Source organism: Kogia breviceps, chromosome 16 (genome assembly GCF_026419965.1).
Source record: "Kogia breviceps isolate mKogBre1 chromosome 16, mKogBre1 haplotype 1, whole genome shotgun sequence".
NCBI lineage: Eukaryota > Metazoa > Chordata > Mammalia > Artiodactyla > Physeteridae > Kogia > Kogia breviceps.
The window spans coordinates 15,192,909-15,205,635 of NC_081325.1; the positions used below are offsets into that span (position 1 = coordinate 15,192,909).

Genomic DNA, 12,727 nt, shown 5'->3' on the forward strand with positions numbered 1-12,727 from the left:
CAATGAGACACAATCCAACGGCATTCAGTGCATCATGAATTAAGCATCTGGGAGTAGAGTGACTTTTTCCATAGCAACAGAGCCTCAGAAAGCCCAGAATGCTATTGGCCAGAGTCTTGTATTGTTCTTCCAGGGCTACATCAATCCTCACCCCGGATGATTAAAAGTGCCAGAAGCAAGTGTGATACTCGGATATTCAAGTTAAATGATAAATGTGCATAGAATGAATAGAGACTATAGTTACCTGTGTAAATAGCCAGAATGTTCAATTTCCAAATATGAAAAGTAGATAATTTAGAAACTAACTGAAATGGAAGTTTTAAGGATTTGATGCTTACTCAGCATCGCTTAATAAAAGAATGCGTCCATTATCCAATCTTTGCTTTTGAAAGAGCTGGTTCTGTTAGGGGGTTGTGAAAGGGTCCAAATCTTTCTCTCTACTCAAGGCTTTATGCTGGTAACCGGAGTGTGAAAGAATCTTTCTCAAAGGCCAAGATCCCTGAAAAAACAGAGGTATGAAACTGCCCCTGGCACAGAAGCACCGAAGAAATGCAGCGCCTTGTAGAAAGTGGAGAAGCAGCGTGTCACTGTCAGCGTGTGACCACTCTGCCATCATCCATGGAGACTGAACCATGACCTGGTTTTCGTTGCCTGCAACCACTTCTAAATACTGTCCATATTCCCAAACTTCATCCAAAATAGACTTGAAATTCTTCTCTCATAAGGATTTGATCATGATTAAAGTGCAGTGAACAGGCAGTTAGAATTCTGGTTGCCAAGACTTTAAGTTGAAAGCAGGAATTATGTCTTACTCACCTGTAATACCTTGTGCGCCGAGAATAGCTCCTGGTTGGATGACTAGTGGGTGAATGAACAGGAGGCCTAAAAATGAAATGGAAAATGTACAGGACTGTTGGAGCTGAAAGGCTACATTTAGGAAATTAAAGAAGCAAACCCCATAACTGAATTAACACTCTATAGACACACTGAGCTACTGATCCAAGAGAGAATTTATTCACAGAGCTTTTCAAATACAAACAAAATAGCACGTTTTTATTTTTTACAAAATGAATATTGGAATAAATGTGGTACAGCACAGTACAATAATGGACGAAAGAAAACAAGATCTAGTGACTGGAAAATGTCTCTCATTACTCTCACATCTTCAACTGAATTCTCTCCTACAGTGGACAGAAAGTTGCCCCTTTACTTCGTAAGAATACCATAGCAGAAGCTACTCAGAGTAATATTGCATATTTTTTGAATAATACTGAAATACAAAGGCTTAATTCTAAAGATCTGCATAAACACTGAAAACATGTTGAGGGCATAAGAGTTTATGCAGAGTATACAAAATACTGATAGAGTGGCTTATTGGTCCATTTATTAGGTTTAATGTATACTTTATAAAGTGATAATACGGTATTTTAAATGTGTATTAAAAAGAAAACAGAGGAGTAATGCACTGCTAAACCTCTCATACAGACTGTGCAACAACTTAAATGTCTGCGTATGGGCATGTGCGTGGATGCGTACATCTGCATGTGCTCATGTGCTTTCAGAAGTGCCATGACTTACTGGGAACGTCTGTGCGTTACCCTGCTTCCCAACCTAATACTGTTTCTACTAGCCCTTTTGATTCTCTGAGTCTTCATCCTTAAAAAAAAAAACAAACCTTGTTTGCATATATAGATTTGTTTTGTGTATGTGTGTGTTCTACATCAACAATACTCGTGGAATAGAAACACCCAACACCCTGCAATATTTTTAGCCTTTGGTCCATTTTTCTCTATCATTCCATGCTCTACATGTCTTTCACAAATCTTGCACAACCCTCCCACATGGTATAATGTTTTAAATTCCACTGGGTTTCATTTCATTAGTGTTGTCTGGTTTAGAACCACTATTCCACCTTTTGAGAACAGCTGGATGCTTCAGTCCCTCCCAGCCCCTTCGGCCCATCTTCTCCTCTGTCTGCTCTTGGTGGCTCCATCTCAGTATGGGTACTGTTTCTGCTTCTTGCCTGAGAAGCAAGCCAGCCATGTGCATAGCAGCATGGCGGTGGCAGCACCTGCTCCCGTGCAGTAGTAGGCCCAACCGATTTCACACTTACCTAGGGACACAAGAGAAGGAGAGAAAGCAGGCACAGATCAGGATGATTTTACAGGAGGTTCTGTTATTTCTCCCAGGGTGTGTGTTCCTGGTGTACCAAAGTGAAACTGAAATACTCATTAGAAATGTGACACTCACTCAAATGGAATGATAACAAGGGCTGAAACTTATCCCATGATGGAAGCAAGCCGGAATAGTTGTGTGCATTTCAGAAGGACCTCAAGGCCTAGGTCTCCTGCTAGCTAGTGACAGAAACCTTTTCTCCCCAACTGCGATGCTCACTCCTGTGGCTGAAGAAAAGGAGGAATAACAGCAATCAGGATAGGAGAGAGGAAGGTATTAGTTCTGATTTAAATCACCCAAACTCATACGCATAGTGAGGTACCTTAGAAAAAAATTCAAAATATAGGTAAGTCCTAAATATAGATACAGTTTCTGCAAAAGGGCCACTCTAAGGAGAAGATCCCTTTGAAGAATAAAGCTAAAGTGAAAGAATCTACCAGAAAACTCCTGGAACTACTAAGTGGTAACAGAAATGTTGCAGGATACAAGGGTAATATATAAAATTCAATTGCTTCCTATATACCAGTAATGAACAAGTGGAATTTGAAATTAAAAACACAATACTATTTATATTAGCATCCCTCAAAATGAAATAAGTAAAAATCTGACAAAATAGTACAAGGTCTTTATGAGGAAAACTATAAAACTGATGAATGAAATCAAAGAACTAAATAAATGAAGAGATATTCCATGTTCGTGATAGGAAGGCTCAATATTGTCAAGATGTCAGTTCCTCCCAATTTGATCTACAGATTCAATGTAATTCTAATCAAAATTCCAGAAAGTTATTTTGTGGATATCAGCAAACTTATTCTAAAGTTTATATGGAGAAACAAAAGACCCAGAATAACCAACACAATATTGAAGGAGAAGAACAAAGTTAGAGGAGTGACACTACCTGAATTCAGGACTTACTATAAATCTCCAGCAGTCAAGACAGTGTGATATTGGTGAAAAAATAGACAAATAGACTAATGCAGCAGAATAGAGAGCCCAGAAGCAGACCCACATAAATACGGTAAACTGATCTTTAACAAAAGAACAAAGGCAGTACAATGAAGCAAAAACAGTATTTTCAATAAATGGTGCTGGAACAACTGGACATCCACATGCAAAAAAAGGAAATTGGACACAGACCTTACACCCTTCACAAAAATCAACTAAAAATGGAGCACAGGCTGAAATGTAAAACGTAAAACTATGAAAATCCTAGAAGATAACATAAGAGAAAATCTAGATGACCTTGGGCATGGTAATGACTCTAGATATAACACAATCCATGAAAGAACTAACTGACAAGCTGAACTTTATTAAAATTAAAAAAACCTTCTGCTCTGTGACAGACAGTGTCAAGGGAATGAAAAAACAAGCTGCAGACTGAGAGAAAAATGTACAAAAGACACATCTGATAAAGGACTGTTATCCAAAATATACAAACACTTAAAACTTAACAATAAGAAAACAAACCTGATTAAAAAATGGGCCAAACACCTGAGACCACAGACACCTTACCAAAGAAGATATACAGATGGCAGATAAGCATATGAAAAGACACTCCACGTCATGTCATCAGGGAAATGCAAATTAAAATGACAATGATATGCCACTACATACCTATTAGAATGGCCAAAATCTGGAACACGGACACCACCAAATGTTGGCGAGGATGTGGAGCAACAGGAACTCTCATACATTGGTGGTAAGAATGTGAAATGTTACAACCATTTTAGAAGACAGTACGGTGGTTTCTTAGAAAACTACACATACTCTTACCATACAATCCAGCAGTTGCATTCCTTGGTGTTTACCTAAAGGAGCTGAAAACCTGTGTCCACACAAACATCTGCACCTGGATATTTATAGCAGCTTTATCCATAATTGCCAAAACATTGAAGCAATGGAGGTGCCTTTCAGAGTCAGGACTCAAATCTGGGTTCCAGATTCTAAGAATAAGAAGTCACTGACCCAAAATATCCTACTTGAATTAGTGGAATAGGTTTTCTCATTCATTAATCCTCTTTCTAAAACAACATTCAAGTTATTCTTTTTGCATGTACAGTAAGGAAGTCCTCTATATCTCATTCAACATTGTCTTTTCTGCCCTAATTGAATCCCCTTTTTAGTCAGTCTTAAGGAAATCAGAAATCAGACAATGTGCCAACAATAACCATTTTCTCCCTTTTCTTTTGTTTTTGTTTATCCATTACATTAGCTCAAACACATACAACCAGATGCTTGGATTTCACAGTCATTGAACATACAAACCATAGTTTGAAAACCATATCTTTTTTTTACATGTCAGTCATTTTTACCTTTTCATTAATAACTTCTCTATTGAAAACTACATAGGCTGTTAGGTGTAGCATGCAATTTGACTTCCCATCTTCACTGAAGTCTACTGAAGCGGTAGTTAGCACGTGCCCCATTTACAGATAAGAAGGTGAGGTGAGGCAAAGCTTGAGTCATTGGCTTGTAGTCGCCATAAGTCAATAGCAACAAAATTAGACCAAGAGCCTCCACATCTTAAAAGTACTCTAGGGCACTACCTATGTACCAGACAATAGGATATGTTCAGCCTTCAACTTTGATTTTTCCCTCTCCATATCCAATAATAAATAATAACAATTCAGAAATAGCAAACACAGATTGATTACTATTTGCTCCGAATTGTAGAAGAGCTTTCGTGGAGTAAATATTAATACATTTAATCCTCATAAGAACATGATGTGGTAGGTACCTGAGTATCATCCCCACCATTCGCATGGGGACACTGAGGCCAAGGAAAGTTCAGTAACCTGCCCAAGGACTCACCTGTATAGTAAGTGGCGAGTCCTTTGCATCTCTCTCCACAATTTATTCTGTGTGCCTCCACTCCTCAAGTGCCTACAGCAACCCCCGGCAGTCTTACCTGCTGTCATTGCTTTCCTGTCTCCCTGCTTTTATTTCTAGTATCATCAACAGCAAAGAGGGCAGCTATCTTTTCAAAAATCAATCATGTTAAGTTGCTCTCTTACTTAAAATCCTTTAATGACTTCTCAAACATGCAATCTCCTTCCAAAGGCCTGTGAGCCCCTGAATGAGCTGGCATCTGCCTGCCTCTCAGACCTCATGACCACCTTCCCCCTTGTCTTCTTTCTGGCCACACTGGCTATCTTCTCTGGACCATATCAGGCTTGTTGGTGGCTCCAGTGCTTCTCACTCATTATTCCTTCCACCCAAAAAATTCTACTTCCAGATCATTAGAGAGCTGGAGCTTTCTCAATATACCTGCCCCCCCCCCCCGCAACTTGTCTCATCAAAGTCACTCTATTCCTTCACCTCACTTTATTGCCTTTGTAGCACTTGCCATGGTTTGTAAATATTGTGTGTACGTGTGTTTAACTTCAGTCTATCCCACTAGAATGAAAGTTTCAATTTGGGGAGATCTTTGTATATTTTGTTCCCTACTGTACCCCTACAACAGTGCCTGGCTCACAGTAGGCACTCAGTAAATAAATGCTGAATGAAAGACAAGGTAAAAGAAAGAGAGAAAGAAAGGAAACAAAGTAGGCAGACAGCTAGTCTTGCAAAAATAAAGTATGGGATTTTAAGAGTAACTCCAGTCTTATTTGACACAGAACTTCTGGAGAGAAGTTCCCAAACCAACTGTGCATTTATAGCTTTGTACAGAGTGTGTTCAAAGGACAATAGATCCTGAAAGAGCACATCTCCACCCCAGGCTGGGTCTCACTGGTACAACGACCTCCATTAATGCTGACAGATAGGATCAGTCTTTTCAAGGGTAACAGAGTCTCCTTCATGGACCAGATTTTCTGATAACCATAGGCTAATGTGGCTGTGAGTCTTGGGAATAATCTCCATTTTGAATTATTCTTTAGCTGGACTAAACAAATCTAGGAGGGAGAATTAATAGGTAGCTAAGAGATGGCAGGTGGTTTAGAACCAAAAAGTCAGCAAAATCTGTGGTCAGTCCATTCAGTATAAGGCTCATAACACAGAACACAATCAGTTGTTCATTAATAATAAGGTGTTAATCTTCCATGATGACCTAACATGAAAAGTGGAGTACATAATTCTTTATTAATTATTGGACACTCACTCAAGAAAAAGTAGTTGGTGAGGCTATTTAATAATAGTGTACGTAACAGTAGCCACGTGTGTTAAATAAAGATTAAAAAAAAAAAAAGCTACTAAAGCATTGACTATCAGAGAACCCAGGAAAGACAGTATAACTTTTTCTCTCCTCTAGAGAAGTCGATAAAATAGCGTAAGTTTAAATCTTAGGGGCTCTGAACGGGCAGGGTTTTTGTAGCAGATGGTGTAGATGCTCCACCCAATTCCTTTGGATCCCTTTGCTGGTTCTGGGCTCTCATCCATCAGCTACTGATTGCACTTTGCTCCTAACAGCTTATACTTGCAACCCTCTTCAGAGGACCCGTGAGTTGGGGGGGCCACTTTGCTCCAACTCTCAGAAAGTTGAAGTACCCCTGGCGGTACTGGTAGCCAATGACGGGCTGGTGCAGGAGTCTGAAAGCCCTCCTTCTTGCCTCCAGGTGGGACAAACTCTGCTGTGGCATGAATGTTCCAGAGCTCGTAAGAGTCCAGACTGAGGCTGGGACCTCACCGGAAATGGCACCCTTGCTTTGTGTCTACGCTTTCACTGTCTTGCTTTCCCACTTCCTACTGGTTTCTCCTCGGCTCATTTCCTTGATCCCTTGGACAGGAATCCTCATCTCAGGGTCTCGGCTCTGGGGAACCCAATTTCAGAGAAGAGCAAATGAACACAGTCTTTCTTGTTTTTCTTTAACATGATAAGGGTCTGTGAAGTTTCTTCAGTTGTTAGAGGCTTAACCCACCCACCTACCCACCCAAGCCCTGCCATCCCCTGAAACACCCAGAGCCAGGATAGAGCCTTCAGCACATCCTCGCTGTGCGACCATCTTCCCGGGGCCAATCCAACTCCTTGCCTGGATAAGTGTGTATGTGTCATTTCTAATAACTGTTATGTTTCTGGAGCCTTTCTTGTTTGTGTCATAAAACATGCAGTCAACTCAGCAGACCAACCGTCCATCATATGAAAATGGAAAGGTAGGACACCAAATAAAGTTACTTAAAAAGTGTACCATTATAGAAAATGTTTGAGGATGTTACACAGTCTTGCTGCTAATTACACACACGTGCTAGTTTATGTGTGTGATTTACACATTTGTGGTTTAAATTTAGCAACTGGCTAAGATCCAAAATGAGCAACTAATGATCAGTGTGATTTAAAAGAAAATTATTCCTCTATTTCAGATATGAAGACTTTGGTTTGCTAAGTAATTGATAAAGTAAATCATTATTAAATCAATAAGGATTTATTCTGGTATTTTGGATTATATAGAAATATGGCCACCCCATCAATCTAACTTCAAAAAAATATACAAAAGCATATACACAAGAGCATATATCACACACACACATATCTTCTGAGAAACAAAAAATGGTCAAGATCAGTGTAGTAAGATCAAGATGTGTCAATAAAATTAAGGCAAATCTAAAGAAACACTAAGCCATCCATCCCCTGATTCTTGATTCCCTTCTTCCCACCCTCTCTCTCTCCCTCAATTCTTTCATAAATTCAACAAATTAAAAAAAAATTTATTGGAGTATAGTTGGTTTACAATGTTGTGTTAGTTTCAGGTGTACAGCAAAGTGAATCAGTTATACATATATCCACTCTTTTTTTTTTTTTTAGGATTCTTTTCCCATGTAGGCCATTACAGAGTACTGAGATCCCTGTGCTATACAGCAGATTATTATTAGTTATCTATTTTATATATAGTAGTGTGTATATGTTGGTCCCAATCTCCCACAACAAATATGTTTTAACCACCCACTCCAACTAGGAATCACTGGATGCTAGGGATCTACTTTGGAAAAAGATAAATACAGCCCCTGCTATCGAGGAGCCATCATCTAGTCAAGGGTGTATTAAACAATAATTACTTAGATGTTTATATAATGACAATTGTGATATGTGCTTTGAAGGAAAAACATCCAGGATGCTAAGACAGCAAATCACAAGGACTTTTATACAGTGAGGTCCGTGAAGGAGAGCCTTAAATTAGAAGTGAAATTTAAGCTGAGACGCGGCAGATGAGCAGGGGCTAGCCAAGCCTGAATGTGGGAGGCCAGGGAAGAGTGTATTTACACCAGGGGGATGGGAAATGTAATGGAGAAACGTGAGCAGACTTGGGTCTCGTTAAGGTATCGTTCAAACAAGAGATGGGTGCCACTGTGTGTAAGCAAGAGATGGGCTTGGGTGTGACCACTTCCAGAGTTTGAGATCTGGAAGCCTGAAGACTTCTGCTTCAAATGTTCATCTACACTGGTGTACAGACATGTGAGATAGTCAACATCCATCGGTAAGTCTTGAGCACCTACTCTTCGTGTTGCAACGTTACAGGAGACCAACGAGGGGACAAGACAGATAGCATCTTTGGTTTTACAAAGCTTATGTTTTAGTGAGACCGATTCTTGGGTATCACTCACATCAGTTGCATTATTTTGAAACCATTCCTTGTATATTTTACACACGTCTGTTAGAAATTCAGTTAACAAAATTAACTAGATACAAAAGGGAATTTTTTTCGTGAAACTATAAATGTAAATGTACCTCGAATTTCTTCAAAGGGGAAGAAAGATTTTTCTTCTTCCTGAGCATGATTCCTTCCATTGTTAAAACCCACGCGCTCAATAAGAAGAAATTAGCACTGTGCTTTACAATAGTAGGGGAAGAAGTCTTTCTGAGTACATTAGGCTATTAGGAAAGAGCAGATGTTTAAGTTAATATGTTTTAAACCTTACTGTAGTCCATGAGTAATAACGGAACCAAAGCAAACCAGGAAATACGGGACCATTCTTCCCTGGCCTCTCACTTCCCCTGTCGTGGCAAAAAATTCTTGTTATTTTAATGCAAACTGAAAGCATTTTGCTAGAGGGCAAGTTTTGTCTGTGATCCTTTCAGGAAATTAGAGAAGCAAATCTGTTAAACTTTCTCTTTTGCTCTCTGTAATGCTCCATCAAACAGGACTCGAAGCACACTGGGTTGGAAAACTGCTGCTTTCAACAACGGGGAACGCCACTCTTGACAGATAAAATAGAGGTTAATGGGACAGAAAGCAGCAAACCACAGCCACCTGCAAAATCAATGGGAAAAGGTTCTGTGGCTGCATTCTAGGGCAGCCCCAGGGAGAAGATGGGTGGGAGAGGTGTGGCTGATTCTTTAGGGTGCCTCAAATTAGTTTTTAGTGCATCTTCTGTTAGTAACAGAGACAGAAGAAAAGGTACAAAGAACCCAGCTTCACTATAAATAACAATGAAATTCCAGTGATCAGTTCATCTTTTGAGGACATTGATTGTACTCATTCACTCATTCGATTACTCTTTCAGAGTCTACCATGTTGACTGCCTGTCTCAAACTTTTAATGGAACAAGGAGTTAAAATGACACCTGTGTCTGAAAAGAGAAGAGTGGAACTCAAACTTGATCGCTGGGCAAAAAATGCAGAAGTGAAAAGGCTGAGGGAAGATCGTTTGTGAGGTGGGGCTCATTTTAACGCTCTTTGCTCGTTTCTGTCTGTTTAGGACTAGAAGCATAAACTCACATTGCTGACCAGGGTCGCCCCGGACACAACTTCAGGGCACCATTTATACTGTACTCCCTGAGATGTACTCTAGGAGGTACTGTCCACAAGCAGATCTCAGTAATGGGGCCCCCATGGGTGCTTACCCAGAGTAGATAGTATGGAGGTACGTGCAATGGTAGAACCCCCCGAAGACTGAGCACTGAGTCTGCACAGGTGTCCCTGGCAGCAGAGGCCACCTTCATGCCTCCTGTTTCCAGAGTGCAGCACAGTGGACGGACCCAGCATTTCTCCTCAAGAACTGCCGCCCTTGACTCTCATGAGTGAGGCTGACTATATCTTCTACCTCTCCTGCCCCTTCGTTCCCAGGTTTAGGGGACTGGACAGTTGGATTTGAACTCTCCTGGGAGTTGAATGGTACCTTTTTCCCCCAAACACATAGTACATCTCAGTGTATAAGGTTCTAGCTTGCAGCACTGGACCCACTTCTACAAATAGACTCTTTAAAGACTCTCCACCTTCTTCGTCTGCCCTACTTTCTCCACGGAGGTATCCAGGAATGTAAAGAGTTAGCATATAATGCATATGTGTCCATTGGTAAGAGCTGACACACTCAAGCTATGGCATTTGTAAGTACTCTCCACAACCTGCGTGTCCAAGGGAGCAGGGATTTACTCTCTGGAAAAGATAAGATATGTTTCTGCAAAGCGCTCATAACAGTGCTATGTCTAAGGAGATATGTTACAGTCAATGTTGATAGGGCTGGCCAGCCGAGTACGTGACGGGTAATGACTGCTGCGCAAGCACTGTGCTCAAATATGAGTTCATGTTACACGGGTCTCAGGTTTCAGGGGGAGAAAAACCTTCTGAATTACACCATTAATTCTATTCTATTCAACGGCAGAAATTTCTCCTCTGGATTCCCACAAAGGTTTTGTTAAAGAGCCATAATTTTAATTTGCTCTGTTGTGTCTCTCTTGCCCCTATAGATGTGTTTTTAGCTCCACCTTTAGGGTGAGGAACTGAGAAATAAAGAAAAAAAGAGTTCTCCCGGGTACTATTTACCGTCTCCCATGGAAACAGCGCTAGCCATGATCAACGTAGGGATTTACTAGAAAGTACCTATCTGAGGTCCCACACTTACACAGCTGCTCAAATTCACGAAAAGGCAGGACATCCAGAACAGCAGTTGGACTTGATATAAGGTTCAGTCGTTCTGACCCCAAACTATACATCGGGGGACAAAAGACATTACGATTTATTATTATCACTTTTATTTGTATTATTAATACTTTCTGGAATCTTGAGTTCTAATATCAGAGTGTAGATCTGGACAGCAAGCTTTTTTAAAAAACTTTTTGAGCACCTGGAGATTTAAAATACTACTTTATGTTTGTTATTTTCTGAAAATGGAAAACCATGAAGTAGAAATAAAGTCCAGAACAAACAATACCCGTTATGAGAAAAATAAATGCCATCTCTCTCACGCATAATTTTATAATCACACTTATCAATCTGTAGATTAACGTATTGTATCAATGTGAATTTCCTAATTTTGATAATTTTACTACTACATAAAAGAATGTTATTTTAAGGAATTATTCACTTAAGTATCTAGGCATGGGGGCATCCTGTCTGAGGGAGAGATAATGGAGCAAGACAGAGGGGGGGAAGGACAAAGGAAACATGATGATACTTAACATGAAGGGAATCTGGGTGCAGAGTAGATGAGAAGTTTTTGTACTCCTTTTGCAACTGCTCTATAAATCTGAAATCATTTCAAAACCAAAACGAAATAAATATAAAAGTTTATATATGTAGATGTAGACGCAAATATATATGTCCACGCAGACATATACATATACCTACATATACAGATGGTCCCTGACTTATGATGGCTTGACTTACAATGTTTTGACTCTATGATCGTATGAAAGCGATACATATTCAGTAGGAACCGTACTTTGAATTTTGAATTTGGTCTTTGCCAGGGGCGAGTGACGTGCACTCGACCCCCGTTCCGGATGCTGGGCAGTGAGCACAGCCGCCAGTCGGCCAGGCGGCCACGAGGGTGAACAACCGATATACTTACGACCACTCTGTTTTTCACGATCAGTACAGTATTCAATAAACTGCATGAGATATAGTCAACACTTTATTATAAAAACAGTGTTTTATGTTAGATGATTTTCCCCAACTGTAGGCTAATGTAAGTGTTCTGAGCACGTTAAAGTAGGCTAGGCTACGCTCTGACGTTAGGTAGGTTAGGTGCATTAAATCCATTTTCAACTCAGGGTATTTTCAACTTATGATGGGTTTATTGGGATGTGTAAGCCCATCATAGGTTGGGGATCTACATGTAATACCAGTGGGAGGGAAGTTCCCTGGTGGTCCAGTGGTTAGGACTCTGCACTTCACTGCTGTGGGCCTGGGGTTCAATCCCTGGTTGGGGAACTAAGACCCTGCAAGTTGTGTTGCATGGCCAAAAATAAATAAATAAATAAATAAATTAATTAATTAAAATAAAACCAGTGGGAGACTTTTCTACTTGTAAGTACAGAGAGCAAGAACTCCATACGTTGGTAAAATATGGCATGCAACATGAGAAATCTGCATAATGACAATTTTTGTTGTGTAATTAAAACATGACAGCCAATGAAACAAACAGCCTGTGGATTTAATCCACCTAAATAAGGAGGACATTTCAGCATGGATCATGAAATGCTGTGAAACGACAACTGGGAAGGAAATGTGTGCAGGACACCCAGGAAACTGAGCGCAGGGCTCTGTCTTCTCCAGGATGTTCCCTGGGGGAGACCAGAGCAGCACGTGGGCACAGAGGACCGAGTTTCCTCCACAAAATTCCTTGGGCCTGGGAAGATGTAGGGGTTATACACTTTTTCCTTCCTACCGAAGGAAAAGGGT

At 40.3% G+C, this 12,727-nt stretch overlaps 1 protein-coding gene across 1 annotated transcript in view; it reads right to left on the reverse strand.

Annotated features, from left to right (window-relative positions):
• Positions 1–992: 992 nt before the first annotated feature.
• The window catches only part of LHFPL6 (LHFPL tetraspan subfamily member 6), an 80,910-nt gene continuing 69,175 nt past the window's right edge, over positions 993–12,727 (reverse strand). The window contains exon 4 of the mRNA XM_067016222.1: positions 993–2,113. Within this exon, the coding sequence (XP_066872323.1) occupies positions 1,995–2,113 (119 nt within the window). The 3' untranslated portion in view covers positions 993–1,994. The remainder of the gene's footprint in view (positions 2,114–12,727) is intronic.